The sequence below is a fragment of the Protopterus annectens genome, chromosome 13.part0, assembly GCF_019279795.1.
Source record: "Protopterus annectens isolate FY-2018-M chromosome 13.part0, PAN1.0, whole genome shotgun sequence".
NCBI classification, from domain to species: domain Eukaryota; kingdom Metazoa; phylum Chordata; order Ceratodontiformes; family Protopteridae; genus Protopterus; species Protopterus annectens.
Window position 1 is genome coordinate 336,962,510 of NC_056747.1, and position 17,444 is coordinate 336,979,953.

The 17,444-nt window shown below is 41.2% G+C and overlaps 1 protein-coding gene across 1 annotated transcript in view; it reads left to right on the forward strand.

Annotated features, from left to right (window-relative positions):
• CRTC1 (CREB regulated transcription coactivator 1) overlaps nt 1-17,444 on the forward strand; it is a 1,948,027-nt gene that overhangs the window by 1,074,165 nt on the left and 856,418 nt on the right. The window contains exon 7 of the mRNA XM_044053956.1: nt 15,649-15,689. Coding sequence (XP_043909891.1) covers nt 15,649-15,689 — 41 coding nt within the window. The remainder of the gene's footprint in view (nt 1-15,648; nt 15,690-17,444) is intronic.

Below are 17,444 nucleotides of genomic sequence, written 5' to 3' on the forward strand. Positions count from 1 at the left end.
CATTCTTTCGGTATTGAGATGGGCCCTTTAGTTAGAGGGTGAGAGGAGGGGGGTGAAGTTGGCACTGAATCTATCTGCCAGGATATTGACAATATCCTTGGTATCAGTATATCTAGTGCCATTCTGCTGCAGCTCAGAGCAGATCTGAGTATTGCCATTTCGATTCTTGACATAGCTATAGAATGCTTCATGGTTGTCTTTGGAATCTTTGACAATTTTGTTTTTGTAACTAGCTTTGGAAGATTTTATGAGGGATCTCAGCTTTCTACTGAGGCTGGTGAGGGAGTTTCTTGAATCCTGTGTTCTTTTTCTTTTCTGCAGCAGTTTCTTCCTTCTGTTGTACAGCTTGTTTATGGCAATTGTCTCATGCTTACTGCCCAAATTTTTGGGCAGGAAAAACTTGTACCCACTCGGAGTGGCAGCAAAATCTAAGCCAATTATTAAAATAAATTTATCTTCAAGTTATCTTCTTTTGTTTCTGTGACATCATCTTTGGAAAAGGTAGAATGTTGCTTAGTGGTAGGCTCGTATTGGCCTGGAATGCATGGTCTGACAGCTCTGTCATGTCTCTTCATACAGTTCAGGTCTCCGGTCATTTACACTTCCATGGATTATGACAGTAATACCTGGTACCTGTGATGCAGTGACTTGAGTTGCTTACATAATCTGGTGGAATCCTAGCCATTGACACACACCCTACCTTGACTCTCTCGTTGCTTAGCTTGGGGAGTGGACATCTGTGTCTCTTTGTGTATTGTCTTAGCATAGTGCTCTTAAGGTTGCTGAAGATGCTTGCTTTGTGAGTGATTTCTGGGAGACCTTTGAGCTTTATGGAAGATTACATTTAAGAGACTCCGCATATGTGGGTCTGTGTCTGGGCCATACCATGTATAGTGTGTGTGTGTGTGTGTCACTGACTGCCTGTTTGTTGGTAGTTGTGTTGGTAAATGAGAACCTTGCTTCCAGTGACATTATGTAACTACATCTCTTGCAAGCTGTATCAGTTTACTTTAGAATTAGGTGGCTGTCAGTAAGCATGAGGCAGTTGCTAGATTGCCTCAGGGAGCAAAGATGGTAGGAAAGTGCAAATTCATGGTTATAGATCCTTAATTCATGCTTTTTGCTAGTGAAGGGTACAAGGGGACTTTTTAACAGCTGTCTACTAGGTTATTACTTTTACTTGAAGGGCTGTGCTTCTCACTGTGAAAGCAAGTTGCTGTTTGTGCAACTAGGTACTAGGAAGACTTCTGAGGTAGTCTATTATAGGGAAAATTTTAGGTCTGGACCCTTTGAGTGTGGCGAGGATGTCAAGCAAATGAGAACTGTGTGAAAATGAGGTCAGAAAGGTGCAAACGCCCCGATGTTACAGCAGCAAGGAAAACTGCTAAAATAAATAAAATGGCCTGCTTGGCTAATCACCAAATTGTAGTAAAGTTTGATCAAAGAGATTCCCTTTTGGGAGGCAGATCAGGCCCACCTCCAGCTGCTATTGGAATGCAGACCTTATCCCTTATAATGTAGTGCTAGCTCTGGTCAGCTATTTTGTATGTGTAACAACTGTTTTGTTAAAGAAGATAAATATTTTACAAAAGCAAGCAGTTTGCACATCAATAAAATCGTAAGGCCTTACCTCTACTACTACCCTTTTAAAATATTTCAGAATTGATTTACCGTGTCTGCATATATTAAAAAAGTTAAACATTTCCTACAAATTGACAATGCCTGTCTGTTTGCTTGCAGGCACAAATATGATGATTAGAGCAGTCATTCATGCATACAGACATACATGTACCTGCACTGAGTTTACTTATTTATAAATCTACAGTTATAACAGCTTGCTTACATTAACTTTTTTAATATTACAAGAAACATAAAATAAACTTATTGTAGAACTCTAGCCTTCTCTCCTGCATCTGCGCTACTCACCAGGCCAGCTAATCCTCTTGTTGCCTTTGCAGGTTATCAGTTATGCCTGTGCTGACACTACTGCTCAAAGTTGGGAATCCCTGTCTGGGATGGCAGGCACTCCCCTAACTCCTGTCAGATTTCAGTTTTTTTTTTTTCATTCACTGTCAGTTACAGCTCAGTTTTCTGCAGGTGTGACTCCTGCACTAGGTGACAAAGGATTTTGGTGTCTTTCTCAGATCAGCTTGGTGCTTTACCCTGGGCTTTCACAGATGCCATCTTGCAAATTGCCAGTGATAAAGTGAGGTGGAGGTGTAAGTGCAGGTCAGGCAAAAAGATGGTGTGGACCACCCCATGTGTTGTGTGGCATCAGCATGCCCAACCTGTGAAGCCATATAAGGCTAATACCTGATCTGATGTTGTCAATCTTCATGCTTTAAATGTTGGGTTTCGGTTCCGTCATCAGAACTGACTCTGCCTTTGTGTCAAGTTTGCGCCGGCCAGAAATTCTCGAGCTAAGGCTACCCATAGTGCCTCTCTTCTCTTCCCTTCAGATCTCGTTTGCCATGTAGAGTTGTAGGATGCATCAGTCATGCTTTCAAGCTAAGTGCTAATTTTTTTGTCATAAATATCTTTATTAAGGCTTATTTCCTTAACTCTAAACTTGCCGTTAACTTAGTTTTCCTGGCTACTTTGATATTTACTGAGTGTGAGTGTTGTATTTCTTCCCTTTTTACCCTTTGGTTTATCTTGCATTATCATCACTGGTATGGGCCCATATCTTCCCTCTTACCTCTGGTAAATCTTTAATACCATTGTTAGTATCCCCTTCTTTACCCCTTCTGAGTATGTTACCATTGTTGGTATTACCCTTAAAAAAAAAAAAAAAAAAAAAAAACTTTTTTCTTACTGCTTGTGGTGTGCATGTGTGGAAAAGTATTTTGGCTGTATGTACGTTTACTTTCTGATTGGACATGGCAGAGAAAGACAAGGGTACAAACGGATTTAAGCAGTGCGAGGAATGTGGCAGAAAGATGCACAACTTTTTACAGACGTCTTTCTTGCATATATTGTTTGGGGATTCCACATTTAAAAGTCCAACCCCCATGTGAACTCTGCAAGGATTTCAGTGCTCAGTCCCTTGCAGAATGGAGCAACAAATTGATCCTCAAAGGGCTGTTAAAATGCCATTTTAGTGAAGCTTTGAGGCAGAGATGTCAAAGCCTCCCAAGAAAGAATTAAAAAAGAGGAGCCACTCTGTTCCGGCATCTTCTAAATCTCTTGACTAGAAATCATCTAAAGGCCAGGTTCATTCCTCGGAACTGAAGCCTAAACATTCAAAATTGACACCAACAACCATTTCGGAGCCAAAGCCTATAACTTCCCACACGGTGCTGGCAAGTATTACGGAGTCTACAAAAATTACCTCGGTATTAACCCCTTCATCAGTACCTATAACCCTCTCAGCACCAACAATAGTTTCCCCAGTAATTCCAGTCACTTCCCCTCCACCACAAACAATTGGTCAACTGACCGCGGTGACCAAGGTTGAATTGTTTCGTAGGACTAAGTACGCTCCATTTATTGAACCTGTTTTTAGTTAGCAGTTGAACCCGTTTATTTAACGTCCAGAATCAACCTTGGGGATGTCTATTCATTCTACCAGGAGCCTTTCAGAGCTTGATGTAGTTAGGTTAGTGGATTAGCTCTTGGCGACCTGAGGGCTTCCAGACCTAAGACCTCCCTCCCATCCGAGTCGAGGTCTACTCTGCAAAGAATCCAACTTATCTTCCTACTTCAACCCTCCGCAGGTCTTGGAGCCCTCGACTTCGATGCAGCTCCTGGTGCCGACTACTTTGGGTACCGATCGTAGTCCTCACCTTGGTTCTGGAACCCTTTCTGTGGTCCTCAGTTAAGTTGGAGCCGACCCACCCATGGGCCAGTAACTTGGCTGTCGGTTCCAGGATCCCTATTTCAGCAACGATTTTTTCCACAGCTCTGTCTACGGTTCTAGGTGCTTTGACAGTTCCAAGTCCTCTCGGGGCTCCTTCTGTGGTGGTGGGCTCGTCAGTGTGTGACCCCGGTTCCGAGGTTGTCTTTCTCATTTCCCAGCTCCCATCCCTCTTCGGGCAGGCCTGGCTTTCAGATTATGGAGAGAGCTCTCGCCTCAGCAGGCTCACAGTTGGCACTATGCACGTCTGAGTGTCACATGTATGTATCCTCTGGCTCGCAGGTGTCACGATCTGCTACATCGAGGCAGCGGGCACAAGAGCAGCAAGACATCCTGCTGCAAGGAAGGGTCCCCACGTTCACCCCCAAAGATGTCTTCTTCGGAGACATCCTGAAAATCTTGAAACAGAGGAGTGATTGGAAGCCCACCAACCCTTCCTCTGAGAAATCTGTCTTCTTGCAGGCTTTTCATGCCCAAACTTCTACTTCTTGGGTGACCCCACCTGCCGATGAATTGGTTAAACTCTTCATGCAACGTGCTTGGAAGGCCCCTGACACTATAGAGCCAGTTCCTTGGAGACCAAACAAAATTCTGTCTGCACCAGATCAACCCCACTGATCTAAAGGAAAAGTGGTAGATGCTATGGTGGTGGAGGCTGGCACAAAGAAGGAACTCACAGAGGATAGTCCTGCTGTCCATCCTCCAACCCTAGAGTCTCAGACGATAGACAGATTCAGGAAGTGGGTCTACGCTTCAACAACCTTTGCATACGGTGGTTGAATTTCTTGGCATGTTCCACCCATCTTAAGGGACATGATTACTGAGCTGTCAGGAACCTAGGCAGGGGCAGTGTCTGACGAGGTACGCGATAAGGTTGCCTCCCAGCTTGTGACCCTAGAATCGATATTGAACTTGTCCATGCGGCTTGTTACACACACAGCAATAGGGACGGCCAGGGCAGCAGGTACAGGTGTTGTCATTAGGCATCATGCCTGGATGCACTTATGTGGCTTCGCGGACCCTTTCAGTTCTTCCTTTGTCAATGCTCCAGTTGATGCTACCTTGTTATATCACACAAAAATCAGAGGCACATTAGCCAGGTGTGAGAAGGATGGAAAGACCCTTTCTGCTGTGGGCATGTGTTTTTCTACTCTTCACTGACCTTATTTCAGTAATCAGAGAGGTGGAAAATGTGGTTTAGAAAGTCCCAAGGGCCTTTTCAGGCCACACATGGTGGGTTTTCCCCCCGGGACAGAGGGGGGAACTCCTCAGGAAAACTCCCCCTCCCATGGCAGAGGGGGGCCTATGTAATCTTGGTTCCAGGGATTCTTTTTCTGGACAACCCTATCAGGGCTCCTGAGCAGCAGCCCAATTGCTTACCTCTGGAGGCAGTCGGGGGAAGATTCCCTCTGCACCATTTAGCCTGGGGCTCAGTAACATCAGATTCTTGGGTACAAATGATAATTACCAGAGATTGCCATATTCCCCTCGATCTGTATCCAAGCCCACAAAGTCGAATCCCCTACATTCCACCCAGTCAGGGAGATAGAGCAGTACAAGAAATTCAAAAGCTGTTTCAAAAAAGAGTCATCCAAAAATTCCCACCAGACCAAATAGGATCTTGATTTTACTCAAGATTCTTTTTAGTGCCAAAAAAGACGGGTCCTGAGGCCAATTCTAGACTTCAGTGTCTTGAACAAGTTTTTTCAACACACAAAATTCCAATGATCACAGTACAGTCTATCCTTCCATTTCTGGAGAAAGATGACTGGATGAGCTCTATAGATCTTCAGGATGCATATTACCACATAAAAATGGACAAGCGCAATTTTAAAGTTACAATAATACGTAGTTTGGTAAAAAAATAAAGTTGGAAATAAGTGAATAAGATGTAGCAGCCTGAATACTTTAATAATACTTTAATAGAATGGTGTACAATTTAGATTTATTTAAAGATAGCCAGTGCCTCTTTTTATTAAGGCTAAATTTTAATCTGTTCTGAAAGAGTACAAGCTGTTTTTCACATCTGGGGGGGAATAGAGATGAGAAAAGAAAAGATACCAATCAGTATAAGTGGGAACACAGACTGCAATATGCCCCTTAGCATGGTTATCCTTAATTTTAGGTTAGCTAAAGCCTGTGGGTCCAGCTGTAAATTTGGAGCAGTTCCTATCTGAAGGGTTTAACTTCATTTTTTGAAGATGTCCATAGTTTTGTGTATTAGAATATAAGTTAACAGGGAATTGGGTGTTTTGAAAATGTATTTAATTTATTTTGTTAGAGGGTTTTCCTTAAAAAAAAAAAAAAAAAAAAAAGTCTTGATAAATGCGACCTAGGTTCAAATGGAGATGAGAAGAAACAACTGTATAAAATGTCAGCCTGCCAAAATTTGGTGTAGATGTAAGAAGTTGTAAATACACATTAAAGAAAAAAAATGCCACATTTGTTGGGTGATAACATTATCTTTTTATCATAGTGGCACTATGCATATTATCCTGGAATGTAAATGGCCTTACAGGTATAGATGGAAAGGAAAAGTAGAGTGTTGAATTATATTACGAAATGCAGAGTGCAACTAGCATTGCTGCAGGAGATGCATTTGGAAAGAAAGGAGCATGTAAGTTTGACAAAGACACGTTTTCAGGCTGGATATTCAGCAGAATATCAGTGACAAAGGAAAAGGGGAGTAATTACTAATTGCAAGAGGGGCTACAGTAGTGATAACAGAGGAAGAACAGGCAGTAATGGTAGATTTGAGGTAAGAATATGCTATTAGTAAGGGAAAAAGATTGTACTGGCATGTATTTTTTTTCCAACAAAAAGTGCTGTTATAGAGCTTAAAACATTTGGGAGAAATAATCAGCATTCAGCAGGGAATGTTACTTTTGCCTGGGGACTTGAATTTGATTTGCAATAATGAGAATGTATCGGGACCTAGAAGGGAAAATATAACAAAAAAGGGTAGATTTCTGAAGATAACTATGAAGATAATGGATGTGGAAGATGTAAATTCAGTAGTAGGAACTCATGACAGAATTTACTTAATATTCCCCATGGCAAGGCAAGCTGAATCTAGCTTCGTTTGTATAACTTAAGCACTAATCCAGGCCATCTTTTTTGGAGAAGGTTCCCCTGCACCCTAGTGGCAGAAGTGTGCAGTTAGAACTTGTCTGATTGAAGACTGCTGGAACAGGGCTCAGTTTTGAGCTTTTTTACTGGTTAATTGGTTAATTTGTTTAAATCAGTTTGCTCGTTTTCTATTGTTACATAAAAAATTGCACTTTATTCGTCTGCTTTTACTGTATTTGTGTTTCTTCCTACTTTATTGTATTTATTCTGCTGCATTTATTACTACTTGTTAGTAGTCTGATTAAATTGTAACTGTTATTCTAAGCTTTTGGTTGAAGCACTTGGGCTTCAGACCAGTTGTTTTACATTTAAGAAGGTTTGTGATCTGCACTGTTGTGGCAGGACAGGTAGCTTACATCCTTCTAAGTTGGGAGTTGCTGATTGAAGGCTTAGTGTCTGTTGTTCTAAAAGTGTATTGGTTCTGGTTTAAGCACTTGGGCTTTGGGCCAGTTATTTTACACTAAGAAGGTGTGGTCTGCACTCTTGTGGGAGGAGAGGGTAGATTCTGACCTTCTGAGCTGGGAGTTTCTGGTTAAAGGCTTATTGTGCCTGCTTATTTGAACTGTTTCTTTCTGAAATTGGTACACCTTGTTTGCTTTAGCATAGAGTAAATTCAGACCTGCTAGGTCTAGCTTTGTTTGTATAACTTGAGCACTAATCCAGACCATCTTTTCTTGGAAAAGGTTCCCCTGCACCCTAGTGGCAGGAGTGTGCAGTTAGAACTTGTCTGATTGAAGACTGCTGGAACGGGGGCTCAGTTTTTAGCTTTTTATTGGTTAATTTGTTTAAATCAGTTTGCTCATTTGCTACTGTTATATTAAAAAAATACACTTTATGCATCATCGCTTAGCTAGGGTTAAACTATTCCCGGTGCCATAAAGTCCGCTCTTCAGATTTTCCCTTAGAACTAGCCAGTTTCTTAATTTTAGCACTCAAATCTGTTTCTTTCAGCTCAGCACTTGTTCAGAACTCGTTGTAAGCATTAAATAAGCTAGAAGTTACTACAGCACTCAACTTTTCTCACTTGTCTAGAGGAAAACAGTTTTTAGTACTTAATAAATAAGCACCTATCCAGGCATGTCTAAAGGTCAGCTGCCAGTGTTTTCTCCTGTCTATCTGATGAATCTGGGCATCTTTGGGAAATGCAGCAATTGCCTCATGCACAACAGACAACCCTCTCCTCCTACCACCCAACACTATAACCTGTGAACCTGTGAGAGGTGCACTTATATAGCTAAACTGGAAGCAAAGCTCTCTTCATCCAAGACTGGACTACACAGTCAAGAAGAGAATGTAAACACTTGCACCACACCACACTCATCACATAGTCCCTTAAAACCTACACCACCAAAACACACACACAGCAACACAAAACACACACCTACATTCGAGGAGGCTCTCAATAAAAATCTGGTCAAGCAACAGAGACCTCCAAAGCAGAAATGCAAGCAACCTCCACCCCCAAAACAACCCAAATAACACAGCCCACAAAGTCAGTATGCCACTCAACCACAGCCCATAAGACATAACGTACCCAACACTCTAGTCATAGGTGACACTATAGTCAGGCACACTGATGTTCCATTCACCAGGCTAAACAAGGTGAAAGTTACTGTCAGCTGCCTGTCGAGTGCCAGTATCCGCCACATAACGCACGCACTCAGGTCACTCCACAACAAGTACAAATGTGACTGTCATTATCCATGTTGGTGTGAATGACCTAAGACGCATCTCCCTGGACTACATGAAAAGAGACACGGAGGAGCTCTCCGATCTTGTAGACAAGGCAGGTATGACCCTAGCCCTGAGTAGCATCCTGCCATCACCGAGAATGATACCACAGTACAAGGACAAAATGATTGACTTCACCAATTGGCTAAGCTTCTGGTGTCATTCTAAGGGGATCCAGTATCTGTCTGGGATGACATGATCGACAGACCACGATGCTTTGCCAGAGATGGCCTGCACCTGTCTCCCTTGGGATTCCGGATACTTGCTAAGGCTCTTGCCACCCCTATAGTACCTTTTTTAGGCAAGGTTCAAATGACAAATTCACCACCGTAACCGGTACAAGCAAGCAAAATCTGAGGGTAATGCTACTCAGTGCTAGAAGTCTAAACCTCTAAATGCGTTCACTTGAGGCACTCCTTAAAATTAGAACATTGACATCTGTACAGTGACAGAGACCTAGTTCAAGGCTGCAGAGAGCACCCCTGCATTACCAGACTATAATTGATGCCACACCTTTCGGCCAACTTAACCTGGTCCAAAACACTAAAGGGGAGGCATGTCCATATTCATTAAGGATAGTCACACCTCCAGGCTAGTTTCTCAGCATAATGCATCTCCGAGATTATCCAAGTAACAACTAACTCTGGGGATGACCGCAGTCCAAATTGTAGCTTGCTACAGATCCCCCACCATGCCCCAGGATTCCCACTCCTCATTTCTTGATGCACTGGAAAATTAGGATACAACCCAACACCCTAATAATGGGTGATTTCAACTACTCCACCATTAACTGGGAAAACTACTCATGTGCCAACTCTTTTGCTCAGCGTTTTCTAGAATTCATAAATTCCATCACCTTGGATCAACTTATCCACACCCACACCAGGGGTAGCAATGTCCTAGACCTTGTCATTACCAACATGGGCGACCGGTGTTCCACACCATAGGTCAAATCCTCGTTCAGATCCGACCACAAGCTAATCACCCTAGACGATCCACATCCACCCCCACCTCCCATTAGGGAAACCACCGTAAAAAATGTCTCCAAAGCCAACTTCACACTTCTTAAGACAGAAGTGCCAAACTTCACGACACCCATGCAGATGGACAATAGAGGTACGACTGGTGAATACTACACAAAAGCACTTTATAAGCACTTAAACGAGTGCATGAATTGTGCTGTCCCTAACAGAACCAAGATGCCGTGCTCCAAAAAAAGGAAGCCAATCTGGTGGTCCCCTGCCTTAAACTCTACAACAGAAGAAAGAAACTGTTGCAAAAAAGAGTAAAATCCCATAATTGGAGGAACTCCCTGGTCAGCCTCAGTAAGAAGTTGAGATCCCTCATAAAATCCTCCAAAGCTAGTTACGAAAATAAAATCACCACTGATTCTAAATACAACCACAAAGCATTCTATAGCTATGTCAAGAATCTCAATGGCAACACTCAGATCTGCTCTGAGTTACAGCACAATGGCACTAAATATACAGAACCAACTGATATTGCCAACATCCTGGCAGATAGGTTCAGTGCTAACTTCATCCATCTCTCACCCCCTAAAGGGCCCATCTCTGTACTGAAAGAATGCAAAGTTCCTGTTATCACGGCTGCACAGGTAAAAACCACACTCTCCAAAGCCAGGAACGCAACATCCATAGGACCTGACAACATCTCAGGCTGCGTTCTACATGAACTACAGAACGAACTGGCACCCCACCTAAGCACCATGTTTAATCATAGCCTCACCTCAGGCTTTGTGCCCACTGAGTGGAGCACAGTGACGGTTATCCCACTCTACAAAGGGGGAGCCACCACAGACCCCGGGAACTACTGTCCCATTAGCCTAACAAGCCTGGTCTGCAAGGCCATGGAACGTATCATTATGGAACTTATAAACAAAAACATTGATAATCTCCAAACTCTGGACCCCACCCAGTTCGGATTTGTAAAAGGCAGATCATGTCTCCTAAACCTGATAAACGTCTTTGAAGCAGTCACCAAAGCCATAGCAGTCACCAAAGCCATAGACGAGGGTAAGGTGGTTCACACAGCCTGTCTAGATCTCGCCAAGGCTTTTGACACCATCCCCCACTCTGGAAATGTAGATAAACTCAAAACTAGGTATAAATCCGTATGTCACAAGATGGGTTGCCAACTAGCTCACTGACAGAACCCACACTGTGAAAAGTAGCAGACTCCAAATCCGACTTCAGACCAGTGACAAGTGGAGTACCACAGGGTTCAGTCCTGGGTCCTCTCCTGTTTGATATCTACTTTTCTGAAGTACAGGCTAACAAAGTTCGCAGATGACTGCAAACTAGGAGCCATAATCGAAATTCCTCTGGACATCCTACAAAAGGGCCTCACTGAGACAGATGCCTGGTGTCAAAGCCATGGCCTCAAGCTCAATGCCAAAAAGTGCATTGTCATCCCCTTTGGTAAAAACTCTGTACCCTTGAGCTACCACATAGGTGGTAGTCTACTTAACACCAAAAGTGTGATAAGAGACCTTGGGACACAGGTGGACAGTAGTCTCCCCTTTGGTAATCACATCTCCACAGTAGTCAGGAAATCCTTCTGCGTGGCACACCATCACAAAAGGTTTCTCATCCTGGAAAAAAAGAGGTCATTGTTCCCCCCTACTCGTCACTCATTAGACCCATTGTAGAGTACAACGCCCCTTTTGGTATGTACCTCACAAGACAGCTACAACAACTGGAAAGGCCTAGAAATACCTCACAATGAGGATTACCAGCCTCAAACAGATGCCCTGCACAGACCGTCTCAAAAAACTCCAGCTTTACTCCGTCCCATATCGCCTACTCAGAGACTGTCTCTGCCTAACATGCAAAGCTATGTCAAACCCAGAGCTGTTGGACATGCTCCACTTAAAGAAATCCCAGTCCCTCCGAGCTACACACTCTAGGGACCTAAACCTTGTCACCACAATAAACAGAACCTGCTGGATGGATAGATTCCTGTCCCAGAGACTTACCATACTCTGGAACAAACTACTATCTCTATCAAACAAAGCTCCTCATTAGCACTCTTCAAGAAAAATCTTGTTGATTGGGTGGGAAATAGGAAATTCACTCCGGGGATCACATCTGTGGCTCTGCTCGACAGGGCCACAAGAAAATAATTTTCTTGGGTGGCGAAAGTCAGATTATCTTTTTGGCTAGGCTTATATAGGCCCTAGGGCCAATAGCCTAGTTATATAGGCCCTAGGGCCAATAGCCTAGTACCTACCTATGAACCTGTAAAATGGGAAATAGCCAGAAGTGCTGTAGAGGTATTAGAGATGCACTGGAAACGTTATGAAAAAATTGTATAAAACCGAGAAATGTGGAAATCAAGAAAGAGCACAAATGGCAATACTTATTGAAAACCTAATTGCACCAAAGTTAGAAGTAGATGAGGCTCAACAATTAACCGTTAAGATAGGAGAAGATGAGATAAAAGCAGTGACGTAATCAGTTTGCAAGAAAGTCTCCATGTACAAATGGCACTTCTGTGGAAGTTAGGAGGGAAGAAAGTGATAAAGATCTGGAAGACTTTAACAGTATTTTAAAATGAGGGGAAGCACCAGCATCTTGGAAGAAATAGGTGGTGGCTATATTATTCAAAGGTGGTAAAGACTCAACAGACCCCACTTCATATAGATCCATTTAAACTTTAAACCATGATTGTTTGTCAATACTAGCTCTGTACTAGCTAAAAAAATGTCAGAGATGTTGCCAACATTGATAGGTATGGATCAGTATGTTTTTGTGGAGGAAAGGCAAACATTTGTTAGCATTAATAGAACAATGATGTTCTCGAAAGAAGAAGAGAGTAAGAAAATAGCACTGTTGGTGCGTTTTCATGCCGAGAAAGCATTCTACAAAGTAAGCTGGGATTTTGATTAGGGCAGTGGAAGCATTTTCATTTCCTGATTTGATAATAAGTTTAATTTGGAGGATATATATGAAGGATCAGAAGCAATAATTAAAGTCGGAGGGTTCCTTTCTGATAAGTTGTGTTTGAACAGAGGAACCAGGCAGGGCTGTCTTTTTTCCCTTTGTTGTTTGCCTTATATTTAGAGTCAGTGGCAGAGAAAATAAGGGACTCAGAAATTCAAGGATATTACTGGTATGTTAATCAAGAAAAAAATGGCATTATCTGCAGATTATATTGTACCTGATAAATACAGAAAAGGACATCTTTTTGTTGAACATTGTGATAGTTTCATGCCTTTTTGGATATAAAAAATAATGCAGATAAAACAAAGGCGCTATAGCTGTAAATTATTTACCCCACATACAGATTGGTTCAGCAATACCTTTATTGATGAAGACATGATAATATGAAGTATTTAGGAGAATAGATTTAACAAGTTTCTGTTGTGGCAGCTAAGGATATGTGGTAAGAGCTAAAAACTCTACGAAAATTGAGAAACTGGAATCTCTTATTTATGGATAGTAAGATACAAGCAGTGAAAATGTTATAGCCTCTCTTGTTTTGTATATGGGTCAGGCATATTTTATCAACCAAAGGAAAAGTTGCGGATAGTAATCAATAAAGAATTGAAGGATTTATCTGGGAGGGCAATAATTAAGTGGGTTAAGTTGATCCTTCAATAGAAAAGGTGGTTTAGCCTGATTTGAATGGATATTTTAAAGATGCACAATTAAGGCTTATGTATATAACACAAGCAGAAGCACCAGAAGGAAACCTGCATCACAGTTAGCTGTGGTGACAAGCAAGGCCTTGGCTGGCTTAGTGTCAAGTAGAGATGGTTAGAGTACTGCAGAGTATATGTGAAAAATGTTGTTAGTACATGGGAATGGTGGAGTCCAGGAACAATGCTATGATCATCCTAATGCATATTGTGGTGGCACACCTAGCATCCATGTATGCCTCCATGATTACAGTGGTAGAAATTTTCCAGGCTCATATAGGAAACACATCTGAACATGGAAGTGTTCACACAATTTGGGAAAACCTTCTTTCCATGTTACCTTTTCTTTAAAGGTCTGTTTTCCTTTGCAGTTTATATAGCTAAGTACACTTTAAAGATCAAGAGCAAAATGTTTTAAGTTCATGTTACAAAAACAAAATCATTACCTGTAGGATGATCACGTTCACATTATTTAGTCTCTTGTTGGTCATAGAAGGAATGATTATTTAAAAGTTTTTTTTTTCTAAAACTTCCTTCAAACATACAGAAATCTTTGCAAATGTGTGAAATTTTCTGACAGGGACATTCTGATCAAGTTGGACTTTTGGGGGGCTAATAGAAACTAGCAGGCATTTAGTAGCCCTGCCCACCATGCAAAAATTTGTTGTGAGGAAGTACCAGTGGGTAAACAGCTGTAAAGAAATTTTAAACTGTTTGCTTTACAGTTGTTTACCAGTTAAGCAGTTACAGAATAAACATTGATATCAGTGCATGCTGTTTGGGCATACTGATTGAGCCAAGACATCAACAGCGGTTTGAGGTAGACTTTATGCTCTGTGAGAGTTTTACAAGTTTTGTTAAAAAAGAAAACATTAGGGGCAAAAAGCTTCATTATTAAAATCATAAAAAATAATAGCCAACCCACCCTATACCCTTTACCTTGTTTTTTTTTCAAGGAGCAAATAGGCTAGTCATGCCTGGGGTGAATTTGTGAATACCAATCCAATTGTCAAACTCCCTTTTAGAGAAAGGTACTGCGTCACGTTGCTTGATTTGGAGCGAAAGTAATCACAACCATGAATTTTGATTTTTATATCTACTTAAGTGTATGCACTTGGTCTTAAGTAAAGGCCTTTGCTTACTCATGTAGAGAATCATTGAAATGGTAGCATTTTTGCCAGTTGTTTTCCATAGCAAACTTCCCTTGATTATTTCTTCACAACAAAAGAAAAAAAAAGGGAAATAAATGGAGGTACTCATAAAGGGATAGACTAAGAACTCTCTTTTAGATACGATTATATAGTCGTGCACATTTACCTGTCTGCTACCACCAGAAGGCAACTTTTAAGTTTTAAATATACTGCCCGTAAGAAGTTGTTGCAGTGATTTGGCATACAAATTGACCTTAGTAAAGACACATTTTCTTTCATCATGTTTTTTTTCTTTAAAATTCTTTCCTTCTCTTTGGAAGGAATGTGACTCTACATACAGAAAGTCAAAACATTTTATGTTAAGGGGAAAATGCAATGTAACGTTAAGTAATTCTTCAAAATTCTGGCCAACTCCAAGCTAAATCTGAAATCTGCTGCATTTAAATATATATATATATATATATATATATATATATATATATATATATATTTTTTTTTTTTTTAACTGTACATAACCCCAAGGAAAATGTGCCTGTTTTCAGGGGCAACCCAGGAACTCTGGAGTTCCACAGATCTGCATAGTCACGCAGTATGTAAGTCGATACTGAGGGAATCAGACCCTAGCTTATGAGTCAAAGCTGGTTAGAATTTCGATCTTAACACTCTGTGCTGTGCTTTCAGTGCAGACGTGTACAACAACCTAGGTGTGACATATTGAAGGAGAAGAGTGGTTAAACATGATAGAGAACCATTTTCTGCCAGATGCTGACATTCCTAATTGTTTATCTCACTGTGGTTTCAACATTCATGTAGTCACTATATTATTATTTGGCCATGTCTGCATTACTTAATGAAATAGCTTCTGTCGGTGTTGAGCTTTTAAAGTTCAGGATTGAATTTAAAATTACATATTAAAGCCTTAGGCATTTGTATTTTATTTACAGTACGCATTTGCATTTTGTAGTAAGTGAAAGTCATTGGCCAAGATATAGAAAATAGTATATGCAGTCAGTTTTACACTGGGGGTTTTATTCTTCAGTGTATGTGGTGCATATTTTACTAGATTGTGTCATTTTTTGAGTTCAAACTGTACATAAAGAATTTTACTTTTAATATTTCAGACATCATCAAGACCTAAGTCCTGTGAAGTTCCAGGAATTAAGTAAGTCCCTCTAACAGTAGATTTTTATTTGTTGAGGTGAAGCATAGGAGAAAGTATTGCATTCGTTTGAACCATTTTTTCTTTTAAATGAACTGAAAACAAATCTTTACTTTTAGATTATATAATGTCTGTTGTTTCTTGATCGTTGTGATGAGTCTGTTTGTTTACTTGTATGGCTGACTTTACATTTTGTAGACTAGATAATCCTGGTGGGTGCTTCTGCTGTCATTTTGATGAGGTCTAGCATAGTATATGTAGCTGAGTAAATGTATTTAGTGGGGAGACATTGACAGATAATGAAGTCGTAAGTCAGAAATTTGCAGCGTCAGTGCAAAATGTGAAACGTCAACTGTCAGATCCTATTCATCCCATCTGTTCGATGTAACTGGTGAGTCCTCAAGAAGCCTGTCATGTCCAAGCTGGCAAAACTAGTGTTCCAACTTTAAGCCCCTTTAATTTTTTTGTCTCCCTATAATGCAGTAGTGTGTAAAGCTACCTCAGATCTCATTTACCACAATATAATTCAGATGCAGATTTTTACAGTCACAAGCTGTGTGCTCCTCCTCAGTTTTTTTTCTGTTTTACTCCCTTGTTATTGCTGTTATTCTTTTGTTATATTATTTACTTAATATTTTTATAGTCCTTTGCTTCCTTTTAGGAAAATTGTTTCTTCTGAGCATGTTTTTGTTTTGTTGGCATTGTCTGAGTTTTGCTCTGCCATCACCCATGCCTCCTAATTTTTTTTTAACATCATCATTAGGCGGTTGGGTGGGTGTTCGAAAGACATGTGTAAATGGGTGTGCCTTCATTGAAGGTTGAACGTCGAGCTGGCACCTCGGCATTCGTCAAAATCTACTGCCAATCATTAGCGGACCGGAGTTCCGCTGTGGCGACCCCTAACCGGGAAAAGCCGAAAGACAACAACAAAATCATTAGGTGGTAGTAGAGATTAGTTTCTTTATTGGTGTGAGTTAGAATTTAAAGTTTAGGAGCTAGAATTTGTAGAGTTCAGTACATTATGTATTGTTCTTGTACTTAGATTTTCATACTGTTGGCACTGTGTGTGTGTGATTTATATTTTTTCTTCTTCACATGGACAAGGATAAAAGTTTTTGGAAGTGCTAGAAGTATGGCCACAAAATTCATTCCCTGAAGACCATCATGACTCGTGTGTGGTGTGCAATGGGGGGGGGGGGGTAATGTGTCTATGAAGCCTGTGGGCCTTGTGCCTTCTCTGATAGAAAGAATAAATTGATTGTTAAAGGGCTGCTACCTCCTTACCCAAAGGCTGACAAGCCCAGGAAAGCTTCAGACAAGGAAAAGCATAAATAGTGAGAGAAAAGGATGGCTAGCTTTGCGAACAAAGAGCCAAGGATATAGGCCCATCTTTGGCTCCAAAAGTGCCTGCAAACAAGTTAACTTTGGCTTTGATGCTGACACATTCTCATACATTGACTCTGTCTACTTTGGAGCAGATTGTCATTCCCAACAGGTTTACCCAAGAGATTAAGCAGAACTTCTTCAGAGAAAGAAAAGCTGTCTAGCATCCCCTCCCGGCATCCATCTGCTGCTGCTTTCATATCATTCAGTTCCTGCAAGAGTACCTCAGAAGTTGATTTGAGTTGCATAGTGGGTATTTTTGAAGACTTGGGGGAAGGATGTCCTCCCATCCCCCTCTATCACAAGGGTGGATAGGTTTGATTGCATCCCCTCTCTTGGCTCATTCCTCGGTCCGTGTTTGGCACCAGTGGGCTT